General features: G+C 43.9%; 1 protein-coding gene across 3 annotated transcripts in view; it reads right to left on the bottom strand.

The window, feature by feature from the left end:
* Positions 1-12,978, bottom strand: part of GRK3 (G protein-coupled receptor kinase 3) — a 127,201-nt gene that overhangs the window by 11,459 nt on the left and 102,764 nt on the right. For all 3 annotated transcript variants that reach the window (XM_041728575.1, XM_041728576.1, XM_041728577.1), the window contains 5 exons: positions 9,516-9,582; positions 8,677-8,777; positions 5,721-5,787; positions 4,625-4,720; positions 1,180-1,342 (listed from right to left, as the gene is read on the bottom strand). In XM_041728575.1, the coding sequence (XP_041584509.1) occupies positions 1,180-1,342; positions 4,625-4,720; positions 5,721-5,787; positions 8,677-8,777; positions 9,516-9,582 (494 nt within the window). The remainder of the gene's footprint in view (positions 1-1,179; positions 1,343-4,624; positions 4,721-5,720; positions 5,788-8,676; positions 8,778-9,515; positions 9,583-12,978) is intronic.

Raw genomic sequence — 12,978 nt, forward strand, 5'->3', positions numbered from 1 at the left:
ACCTCAACAAGGTCATTAAGGTATACCTATTTTTTTCTGGGTCCAATTTGTCAAGATTCTAGTGACATCATGGCCCTCCCCAGAGCAAATTACTACTGAGGTAATTTCCCATGTAAAATTTTCTATGGTCAACAGTCCGGAGTGATATCAATGGACGTGCTCTCTAAGGAACAGCTTAGAAATGAAACTCCTCTCCCTGCTGAGTGGAGGTGAGCACAATTATGGGGCCGTGCCGCTCCCTTGGGGTACTCAGGCAGCTTTTATATAAGGAAGAATCCATTTGAGCTCAGGCACACATTTCTGAGCAGATGATAAATGCTACCAGGAACTGATCAACATGACCAATGAGCCTGCACCAAACTGCCCCCATTCAAGCAACTTATTAACATAATGAAATTGTTTCTGGACAGTCCCTCTTATTATATAACGCTAACCTCAAAAAGTCTTTGCCTAGAAGTAAAGCAAATGACATCATGGTCATTAACCACAATACATTTAAATATCCCAGATTCATAAAATCTTACAAAAATCGAGAGCGACAACATCTGGTGAATCAAGCATGGTGGACTAGTTTAATACTTGATGTTATGTACTCCGCTTTGGAAATCCCAACAGGGCACTCAAATATCGTAAATAAAAATGCAGCTTCACAATTCTTTAATGCTGGTTGTAAAATAAATGTAATTATATTGATTTATAGCTCTTGACAAGGGACATGCATGCTGAGTCCCTCCCCAAAGCCATCTATGACATGCTTCGCTGGTCCCAGTGAAAAATGAAAATGCAGGCCCCCTTTCAAAAATGATTAAGAACATCAAGACAGTAACAGCAGAGCGTTCAAGCCAGTGCAGTATCCCAGGAGGTGGCCCAGGTCACACGTCCACAAAGCCAGGCCTACTCCTGGCACTGTAATATTCAGTCCTCACTGGCCAACTCACTCTAAATGCTCCATGATCGGAGGACACACTGACATGTTACTGCTGACCACCTTCATTTATATGTTGACTGAGGACTTTGAAATATTACACTGAGCTTTTCCAAGCCACACAAAACTATTTATGGTGTTCCCCCTGCCACCCCTGGAAAGTACTTTATGACCCATATACTTTCTCAGCTTTGCAAGAATTTTTAAAAAATTCATCGCATTGAAAATATTTTGAGACATGCTGGCTATTTTACCTTCTTCGTGTCCAAGTTGCTTATTTTTAGCTCTCTTTCTGGCCTCGATTTTATCCGTGTCTGCATTTACGGCTTCATAAACTGTTTCTGCTACTTCCTGCTGCCAGCGCTCGGAGATCACCAAGGGGAAATTCTTGTAGAGATCTTGGTCGCAATCAAGAAGCTTATTATTTTAAGAGATCAAGATAGTTATGATTTAACATACTTAGCAAGGCCACAGATTCAGAAGTATCCTAACTGTACATGGGAAGATCACCGGACCACAGTACAAAATCCTTTAGAGACAGTTAGTTGTTTTAAGTGTCTGTTAATGATATTAAGCAACCCAGACCCACCATTGTTCTCACTGTTCTTACCTTCAGCCCCGGGGCTACTAAGATTCAGCTGTTCCCTTACACCATCTTCATTACATTTTTGCCAAAGAAAAACTAATATGTACAGGGTTTTATTTAAAGTACGAAAAGATCCAACAACAAAATAGAATCTCAATGATGGCGAGGTAATTCTATTTGCAAAAGTAGGAAGTTACACTGCTGTAGTTTTAGAAACAATTAAAAGGGAAAAGGTTGGTGGGAGGGGGTGGTTTCTAACCACCCTCAATTCATCTGAAAAGTGAGATGAGCGGAGGGGAGAGGAAGCTGAATTTTCCATTCATTCCACAAACCTTCCAACCTTTCACAAACCTAGTATAACAACTCCATCAAGTAAGTGTGCAAGCATGGAGCTCAGGAGGCATGTGAAGTTCACTGGGAGTTAAGGCAACTTTGCCTTTAAGAGGCACTGGAATAAAAATTACACTTAATGATACCATTTCTCCTCCAAACTATTACTCAAAAGTCTTCATTCTTCCCCCTGAGCTTAGAGGCCACACTCTGAAAATAAGCAAAGAAAATGATTTTATGCCTCTGAGCTACAGTTCCGTGGCAGAAAGGTGAGTGATCTGACTGAAAGAAAGGAACACATTTGTCAATCAAAAGCACAGATCTCTTTATAAACTTGATTTGCTTGCTACTTTGCCTGAGAAAGAAGTACTGGATAGATTATCGTTAACAGGCAAGTTATTTACAAGAAAAAGAGCTGGAAGAGGCACTTGCCTCCAAGACTTTAGCAAATCAATGAAACACAGAGGTTCTCCGGCTGCCCTTAGCATCCTCTTACAAGCATATGTTGATTTTAGGGTCCTTTGGTTCACAGAACCTTCCTTTCCTTTTCCATTTCCAGGCTGAGGCCAGAGCTGAAATCCTCAGTGGCTCAGAGCATGTATGCCCACTCACGAGAGAGAGAGAGAGAGAGAGAGAGAGAGAGAGAGAGACAGAGAGAGATGAGGTGCTAGTGCACCAGGGTGGAGGGACACCCTGTGATCAGGGCCACAGGGACAGATTCTGAAAGCATCTGCCAAAAGTAAAAACACACTCCTTTCCAACGTAGTTGCTCAGAAAGGGCAAAGTCTGCTTTGTATACAAACTTCTGCTTCCTAGAATTTCAGGGAGCCTTGACTTTCAGGACTCAGCATAAATTATTAAAAATGAATAAAGCAAAGAAGAAAATGTATACTTATCTTGTTTCTGTTCCTGTTTTTTAAAGAAGAGTATATAATTGGGGCTGCTTTTTTAAAGATAAAGAATTTGTTTCTTAAGACCCAGACCCTCTAAGCTGGACCAGGCTGTCCCAGGCTCATTTCCGGCTGGATCCCTGGCCACACGCCCCTTCTCATTCTGAGCACACTCATCCTTAGCTCTTGGTCACAGAGAATGGAAACCATAATGACAGGACCTCCTAATTGAAGCATGGACTACAGGCCAGGAGGCTTAAGGAGGCTCTCTCCTCTACCTCAGAGAAATCGCCTCAGAACCCATCACAGGTGACAGAACCAAGGTGTGGGAGGTGACCTGAATGGCCCAAAGTCACTCAGCTAATGAGAGCAGATCTGAGCTCAGTCTGTCCAACTCCAGAGCCCTGATTATGGTCTACAAAATTTAAAGTTTGAGAATCTCTTTATAATCTCAAAAATAACTGTGGGCACCACATCACAGTTGTTTTATCTAATACCCTTCCGTGGATGGTAGTACATCTGATGACAACTCTACTGTGAAAACAGTAATCCTTTTATCTGACTTTGTAAATGACCTTTCTCCACCGCATGGCTGTACAGCGGTACTCACATGCTGGACCCGTGCTGTCCGTCTAGGCTGCAGACCAGGTCTGGCGGTGATGCACATATCTGGGCCCCGGGCATGCTGCCTTCCCCCCAACGGTGGGAGCCACTGCCCCAGACCACACCTCCACTTCTCCTTGGCCTAAGCTCTTCTTCCTGGGAAGCTGGTCCTGGGGGTACCCCAATTGACCCTTCCTCCCGATGCTGCCTGTTCCAACCAGCTGCCACTCCTCGTGTCCTGATGCACCTGGCCTCCCTCCTCCCCTGCCGCATGCCTACCACTTCTGTCCCCATGCCCTGTTGGTTCCAGTCCTTCGTGTCCCTAGCTACAGCTCCTCATAGGTGTGTGTGCTTAGAGTGCTGCAGTCTTCTGGAGGGGGAGCTGCTTGTAGGAAAAATGAGGGGGGTTCACACAACCAGGGTATAAGGAGGCAGCTAAGAAGGGAGGGGAGGTCCTGGGGGGAGCTGAGAAGGTGGGGGCAGACGTGAGCCTGACATGTAGTGATACACTCTGACTTAGCAGCCTGAGGAGGATGATTTTCCCTCATGACTCACCGTCTGTAATTATGCCTTGTCTACTGGGACACATAATGATATGAACAAAAGTTTGAAAAATGCAGAGGATTATACAAAAAAAACACAGTGACTATTTCACTTTTGATTGACAAATGCAAAATGACTCACGCTGTTTGCTCTTTCCTTCCTAACACAGAGAGATCTGAATACTTAAAAGGATTAAGATGGCTGGCTCTTTGGCACAAGGCAAAGTGTGTCTGCTATCACACGGTTGTTTTTCTCTGCTTCATATACGTTTGCATTCTATTTCATTTTTATTTTATTTTATTTTTTTAAGATTTTATTTATTTATTCATGAGAGACACAGAGAGAGAGAGAGAGAGAGAGAGAGAGGGGGAAGAGACACAGGCAGAGGGAGAAGCAGGCTCCATGCAGGGAGCCTGATGAGGGACTTGTTCTCAGGTCTCCAGGATCACACCCTGGGCTGAAGGCAGGCGCTAAACCGCTGAGCCACCCGGGCTGCCCTGCGTTCTATTTCAATCGCAAATATATCCAAATCCACAAGAAACTGACCACTTACCAGTTTATCAAACATAAAATGATTAGTCCACATAGTTTCATAGTTTCTAATTTAGGTCCTTGACTTCTACCTGCTTCAAATATGTTAGGTGTTCCATGGTGACTGACATTCCACAAGCAGGCCAATGCTAAGACAATCATTCAGTTTGACTGCCAGTAAAAAATCTCCCCACCCTCCAAAACACCCTTATGTACCTTGATGCCCTTGGTATCCTCTTCATCAAATGAGCCAATGTCAAAGGCGTCAGCAGCATTGACTTCTCCTCGGGGAGGAATCAAGGGTGGAGGGTACTAGAAGATCCAAAGAAGCCTGGTTCAGTTATTGCATCACCTCACCGCTTGTGCCAGCCTACCACTCTATAGCAAGAGCACTGTGCAAGACACTGATGTGTTGCACTCTGTGAGCACTCCAGTCGAGCTGGTACATGGCACAATACATATTTCACAGACAAGCTTGTGCATGGAACAACCCTAAAAGAAGACCCTAGATTTTAGAGAAAGTTAAGGGGCAAAAAGAAAGATTCACATGCAAAGTCTTAAAGCATTATTGAATATGATGAAGTCTCCAGACTGCACATCCTGCCAGCTCAACTTTAGGAAAACACCACCTCTCAGACAACACAGCACCACAACTACCTGTGGGAGCCTTAAAGTGCAGGGAGGGCAGGAGGGGTGCTCTACACTCCTAAGTGTCCAAAGGCCGACACCAATGGAGCCGCAGATCGCTCTCTCGGTCCCGTCAGATGGGACTAATACAGCTTCATTCCTTGACAGTTGGAGATCATGCAAAAATGAACCCACAACTGATCGTGTTTTTAAAGACTTTAATTTTGGGGTGTTTTCCTGTACCAATGGGAATATAAAAATATCCTAAAATAAAGGATTCTGTTGATATCCAGTCATATTGATCCTTAAGTTGTGGGGTGTGGGCTTGGAAGTGTATGTAGATTTGTGACACATGCTTCTTGTACACTTTTATAAAGGTCTATATGAAAATACACTCACTGACTGAGATAGGAAGTCAAAAAAGTGAGTGAAAGCTAAAAACATCTCAGTTATATGGACATTTGAATTAGATAACAACTCCACTTCAGTATTTATTAATGTATACTGCAGGTAGTTTGAAACTGTTAACTAGGGAAACTGACCTCAGCCTGGACGGAGTCAGTGGTAAGGCACCCCTAGAAGGCAGCACACTGCGGTCAAGAGTGCCCCGGGGGTGGGGCTCAAGGCTCCGGGGGGGGCGGACCCAGGAATTGGGGACCCAGGCCACCCAGTGCCCCCAGAGTACCTTCTGTAAGTAGACGTGCTGCCAGTCGATTCCTTTGAAAAAGATGTGTTCCTTTACTTCTTGTGCCCTGTGGAAAAGGCACAAAGGTGGTAAGGGTGCATTTGCAAACCTAAGAAATATTTTCCAAAAGCTGTCTCCTGGTAAAAACACAGGAATGACCATTTTCAGTTCTTTAAGTAAACAAGTAAAATATGCTTCTTTCTTTTCTTTTCTTTCTTTCTTTTTTTTTTTTTTTTAATATGCTTCTTTCAAAGCAACACAGGAAACACTGGAGTCTTGAAATACTGTATGCAGAAGCTAGGACTATTATTCCATATGGTAATTTATCAGGAATGTGTATTCCAGTTTGAGAGAACCAGGGAGTTGTCACAGATATACAGACACATAGAATTCTGTCGCCATGAGAACAAATTCAAGCAAGAATTAGAGATCTCCACATCGAGGAGATTTACAGCAAATGTCGATGAGGCATGTTAGATCAAACTATAGGCATATGAAGCCCCAAATGTGAATTAAGAAGCAAACTAGAAATCTAGGAACACAGTACATGGCAAACCTTCTTATTAATTGAAGAAAAAGTTTTCCCAAAGATCACCCTTAAAGTTCAATTTATGCAGAAGAGAAGGGCCTGTATATACCATGAAGAAAGCCTGCACGGGGAAAAGGCAGTCCCCATGCCCGCCAGAGATTCTCTCACAGGCCTGCCCAGGGTTCCCCCAGCCCTGTCCCCTGCAGTAGAGCCCCAAGGGCTGGTTCTCGGCCCCCTTCCTCGGCTATCACTCTTTGGGTGACCTCACCTTGCCATGACTAAGTGCCTTGTACCTGCGGACAGCTCCCAGCTCTGTGTCCCAAGTGCCGACCTTGTCCTGCACACCAGGAGACCCACCCACCCAGCACCTACTTGGTATCTCCACTCAATTGGGCAAGAGGTCCATAGAACTCCTGACTTCCACATTTTGTTGTCTAAGGCTGAAGAGCCAGATCACCCCCGATACCCACTCTCTCTACACTCTACAGCCTACCCCCTGGCAAGTCCTGGGGCTTCTTCTTACTGCCTCCAATCCTCATGGAGATCCAACTCTGAGTGGGGGCCGCGGGGTCTTCGATCATGAAGGGGATGCTGAATGTCCTGCCACTGCTACCATCATCCAGGTCCCCAACCTGCTCCCTGAATGGCCCTACTAACTGCCCCCTGCCCCAGCCTGCACTCCAGCCACACAGCCTGCAGCCCCACCTGACCCACGTCGCACTCACATCATTTTTTCAAACCATCTTCCTTCACCCCTGCCCAGGACTCTCCAGAGGCTTCCTTGTGCTTACAGTGAAGTCTGGAGACACAGCCTATAGGACCTGCCTAGAGAGCTCACCGCCTCTCTGTCTGGCTCCTGACCTCCCTCTCCTGGCTCTCCAGCCTTCCTGCTCTTCTGCATCATGGAAGCTTGACTGACCCTCAAAGCCCTACCCTCACCAACCCTTCTGCCTGGGGTCCCTTCCTACCCCCCTCCCAAAGCTGGCGGCTCAAGGACAACATTGCTTTATTTATCTCATTCACGCTCTTCTGTCTGAGGTCATCTTTTCATCAGTACTTATTTCATCATTTCTATAATATCATTCACCCCTGGCCCCATACAAGCTCCAAGAAGGGCTACCTTGTGGACTGCCTCAGCCCCAGCACTTAGGATGGTGGCTGGCACTCAGAGGGTGCTCAGTAAGTGTTTACTGAATGAATGAATGAATGAATGAATGAATGAATGAATTCAAGTCAAAGGGTGTCCCTTTGTGTTTTGCATTTATTCCTTTCCAACAACCACTAAAATGATGGAAGAGGAACAGAGACATAAATGCATCACAAAGAGGGATGGGGTGCCATCAGCAGGCAGGATGCAGGAGGCATGTGGATGCAGGAGCAGTGACCGAGGGCAGGAAGTGGCAGAGCTATTGCCCAGGGCCAGAGGGGGTGGTATAGGGGGTGGGGGAGCCACAGGCTGAGGACAGGCTGAACTCTGTATGTGGAACCCTTCACACACACACGGATGTATACACACGTGCACGCACACACAAACACCATACTTTCTTCCTCCAAATCCAATCCCAAAACGCCTGCAGCTAGGTGTTCATTCTAATGGAGTAAGGGGAACCTCTGAAAGGTTCTATTTTGGAAAAATTAAGCCTGCTAAAGATTTTAAAAAGCAATTGGAGGGATTAGAGACTTAAGCCAACAGAATGTAGAACAGAATCAAAGCGAAGATACAGAGAATACATGAGGAGAGACACATTGATAACCATTCCAGAAATCCCTACAGGCACCTAAAAAGAGTTCTACAAGCTAACCAAGGAAATAGAGGAGAGGGGATGTCAAATAAATTAAAAAAAAAAAAAAACAGTATTCCCCAACCTGAAGAAAATGAACCTCCGCAGTACAAGGAACTGCCAGTGCCTGACAGAAAGAGTGATAACTCAGTTCCATGACCAACTTTATTACATACAATAAAGCAGTATCTTCAAAGTTCTGGGGGAGAATCATTATCTATTTAGAATTCTATATCCAGCCAAAATATCAGTCAAATTTGAGGACCACAGGAAAGCATTCTAGCAGCTAGAAAGCATGTGTAAAACAGCAGCTGGCTGGTTATGCATAAGAGAAAACATGTAAGACCCATGATCAGGATATTGAACTGCCATAACTACAAGCATAATTAGTAAAACTTCCCCAAAAGAACTGAGAAATATCAGGATTCATTTCCACCATCAACATGATTGATTATTAAAGTTAAAAAGTTAGCGACTCCTTCAATGTCTTAATTATGAAACACAAAGGACAGCATACATATTTTCCATGAGCTTTCCTCCCCCCCCAGATCAAAATGGGAGATTTTCAGGGGCTAGGAATGATCTGTGATGTACTGAAACGGTTATGTGTTCCGGGTGACAAGACTCAAGAGCTAAAACAGCCTACCCGCCCCCATGGCAGCCGAGTCGCTTGCTGGCATCTCTCTGGAGCAGGCCTTCTAGGAGGGACCGCAGTTCCGGGGAGAAGGCCTCTGGGAGTTCCACATTCTGGGGGAGAAAAGAACATGATTTCAAAGATGCACTCCTGGAGAGAGGGCCCTGACGCCCAAGCAGACCTAAAGGCCATCTCTTAGGTAAGGACAGTGTTAAAATTAAAAACTGTAGATTCATCATGAATTAATATTCACTCTAAGGAAATATGAAACTGTACTAGTCACTTTCTTTTTTTCTTTTAAGTAATGGCTATGCCCAACGTGGGGCTTGAACTCATGACCCTGAGATCAAGAGTTGGACGCTCCACTGAGCCAGCCAGGTGCCGCAGATTACTAGTCATTTTCAATGTCAATCAACAGGCTGGGGCCAGGTCAGGAGAAACAGGGCTCCCTGTTCTTCTGTGCCTCCACAATTTTTTCTTTTCTTTGATCTCCTTATTTTGGTTTTTGATTTTCTGGATCTTTATCTTACTGACAGGTGGCAAACCTTAATTTCTGCCTCAGCATCTATTTTCACTAAATTTTCCAGTTAGGAATTTTAGGAACTGTATCTCCACTCATTTGTTTTAAGAAAGCAAATTTTTACACCAGTTGTGATGGAATGAGACATGAAAATTAAGATACAAATAAGGATAGAGATTTTAAGGGGAAGCCTAGCTGGCTAAATCGGTGGAGCATGTGACTCTAGATTTTAGGGTTATGGGTTCAAGTTCCACATTGTGGGTAGAGATTACTAAAAAAATAAAAGAAAATAAAATCTTGAAAAAAACAACAGAGTTTTTAATCTCCTTACCACGGTGAGGGTCATTCGGTCTATCTCATGCTTGTCTTTGGTTTTGTGTTGTCTGAAAGGGCTGTGCCTATGGAAATGAACAATATGCTGTGACAATGTGGTATCAGTTCACTTAGTGCACGTCCCTGACTCATGTCTGGGTAGCATCCTGGATTCTGTCACTGTTCATCCAAAACCAAAGAAATATACAAACCATACCCATTCACCATTTCCAGAGAAAGACTAGTCTTGGGGTACATTAGGGTCTGAAGGGGGGGATGGGGGGCTTGTGCTCGCTTGAACTGTCTGATCCTCACATCAATGAAATCATGGTACTAAAATATGCTTCAGCAAATATATTCCCACTGATATTTTAAAATATCCTTAAAAAGAAAATAAGCAGCCGACCGGTAGTCATGAAAATGAAGGTTGGTTATATAACTTTTTGTCACTTTTAGTGTTTTGAGATAAAAAATTTCACACAATTTTAAGAAAAATAGTATTAGTCCCTCAAATAACCCAAAGAACCACAGTCCAACCAAAACACAGTCCTCCCCCACTGGAAGTCAGTAACGATGCAGTACCTTCCCTTAATGATAACAGATACAAATGAACCCTGTGCCCCTGAGGCCCTCCACAGTTCTGAGAGCTGCCTTTCTTTTTTTTTTTTTTTTTTTAAGATTTTATTTATTTGTTTATGAGAGATAGAGAGAGAGAGAGAGAGACAGACAGACAAACACACAGGCAGAGGTAGAAGCAGGCTCCATGCAGGGAGCCTGACATGGGACTTGATCTGGGGTCTCCAGGATCGCGCCCTGGGCTGAGGGTGGCGCTAAACCGCTGAGCCACCCAGGCTGCCCCTGAGAGCTGCCTTGTGTTTTACTTATGGAGAGCCCCAAATTCAGAAGTCAGCAGACCTAAGTTTGAGGTTTTGACGGGGGTGTTTACTGGCTGCGGGCCAGTCACGGAAATGGTTAGTCTTCATTTCTTCATCTGTTGATGGGCATAAGGCCACACACTTCACAGAAATAGCAAAGGTAACCAACAGACAACGCGTATGCCAGAAGCAGCCACGATATGGCAATATACGGGAGTATCTGGTCCAGCAATCATTGACGAAATTAAGAAAGACGAATCTTGACTTTACAAAATGAATGTCTGCTTGACAAACTGAAAAACAAACGATCCTTACTCTTTATCCTGCTATTAAAACCCTGGAGAAGCTGGCTTTTAAAGGAGATCTTCTCAAAAGAGACTAGTAAACATGTAAATTATGAACTCCTGGTCTTACTTTTTTACTTGAAAATTAAAGAAGGGAGAACTATATATATATATATATATATATATATATATATGTATCTATATATACATATATATGATTGAGTTTTCTTAAAGCATGACATGCTTACAAAATTATGAATCTTATAGATTTATTTCTGAGGCATATGTAACATCATCAGAGGCAAGATACTCTAAAATATCTGAAAGCTACTCTATAAAATGAGTTGGAGTACTGATGTGATTTAGAAAAAAGAGCTCATCCTTGCACTACATAACTGCTACCACTCTGACCATTACTTCACCAAATTAGTGAAGTAATGCACTGAATCATCTCTTGGAAGGGATTATTACATTTCAGAGCCTTTATTCTCTTAAATATTTTAATGTTCATTTTGTACAAGAGAGGGCACTCTAATGCTTTATTTTCCTTCTTACCATGCAATGAAATAGAGTAATTTCCATCTCTTGGAAGCAATACTTTGAAAAATAAAATCTAAAACAAGGTGAATGAGTGCCAAGCAAACATGCACTAATCTTTAAGCTAGATTTTGACTGGAAATGTTTCCCCTACTTGTTTCTAAAAAGAAATATGTAAAATTACTGCATTTAAAAAGCAAATTGGGTATAACAACAAATGGTATGCTGTTATTTATAAGATATAATCATTTAAAAAACCATCACTTGTATCATCCTCTTGTGTGAAAGACAGAGATATTGACATGTTCATGGTGGAAGAGCAAAAGAATATTAGCTTATTAAATCTTATTAAAACTGTAGTCTCTTCCAGACACGGCTATCTCCACCCCACACAAGGTCCTGAACGCATAAAAAGGGATTGTGAGCAGATGTCCTCGCACAGGGGCAAATCCTGCTGGTTTGACTCCTGTGGGCAGTACTGGGGACCCCAGTACTGTTCTCGACCCCCCGAGTATTGGCCTGGGCCTGCCACCGGAAGGAAAGCACTGTACCCTGACCCTTGCAGAGAAGGACTGCTGTGTTCTGACAGAAATGCTCTGTGCTAAATTTAAAAAGTCTTTCATGAGACCAGAGGGAGGCTTGCAAGGGGGAGTAGAGTTAAGACGGTGGTGCCAAAAACATTTCCAGCACATGAACCCTGTCACTACCCAGCCCGCTTTACAAACACGGCTATTCCACATCCGACTCAATAGGAAAACAGTCGGAAATGCTTTTCAGCGATGCAGCTCCGGGCCGTGGCGCTGAGAAAGTTTGCTCTTTCAAGTTTGAAATCTTGATGCACATCTGTTTCCAATGTAGTCTTGATTATTCTTTGTGAACCAAACCAAAGATTCTGTTTCTATTTTGGCAAATGTTAAAGAGACCCTACGATAGTAATAATCTCTGCTTGGAGGGAGGCACGTGGTGCTCGCAGATCCTGTGTGGCTGCAGCTGCTCCCTGATGCAGCCACTTTAAATAGGAGCCAGTTTCAGGCCTGCCAACAGCTTGCAGGGCGGGCCCACTTCTCCCCCCAACGCATGCACCACTCTGGCTGCATCGCCTAGCGCCACCACGGGAAGAGAACTCACATGTGCCGTGGTCAGATGTGGCTTTCGAGTTACAGACCGAGTGGGAGCACCGCAAATTCCCTCCAAGCAAGTCGGCAAAGCATTCAAGATGGGAGAAATGATGGGAAAACACACACACACACACACACACACACACACAGTGAGTTCAAAAGCAATACATTTGTAAGTAAGGGTGATTCAAAGCTCTTACATCAACATTTAATTTTAGAACACCAAAAAGATGACATGTTACATCAAATACGAGTTGAACTCAAGCCAGTAACTGCCAAAATATTTATAAACATTCCCTTTTTTCTCTCCCCACAGGAATAAACTTGGTAACCTCGGGCAGAACTCAGCTGTTCCCGGATCACCACCCAGGCTCTCTCCCTGCATCTGACACCTTCAGGGACAGAACATCAGAGGTGACAAGTTTAGGATCAAAGCAACTGTCACATCAATTCTTTTCCTTATCAGACATCTGAAATCTAAATTGAGGATCATGTCAGCAATCCCATACATTTGCAACATGGACACTTCTTCAATACCCTGTCCCATCCCTGTGAATCCAGGGATGCAGAACATGATCTCAAGCCTGAACAGCTTGCTCACATCCAGATTCCTTTTCTTCGTGCCTCTGTGGTGTTCTTCTAGGGTGTCAAGGCAAAGTGAGGGGTGC

The sequence above is a fragment of the Vulpes lagopus genome, chromosome 14, assembly GCF_018345385.1.
Source record: "Vulpes lagopus strain Blue_001 chromosome 14, ASM1834538v1, whole genome shotgun sequence".
NCBI classification, from domain to species: Eukaryota; Metazoa; Chordata; class Mammalia; order Carnivora; family Canidae; genus Vulpes; species Vulpes lagopus.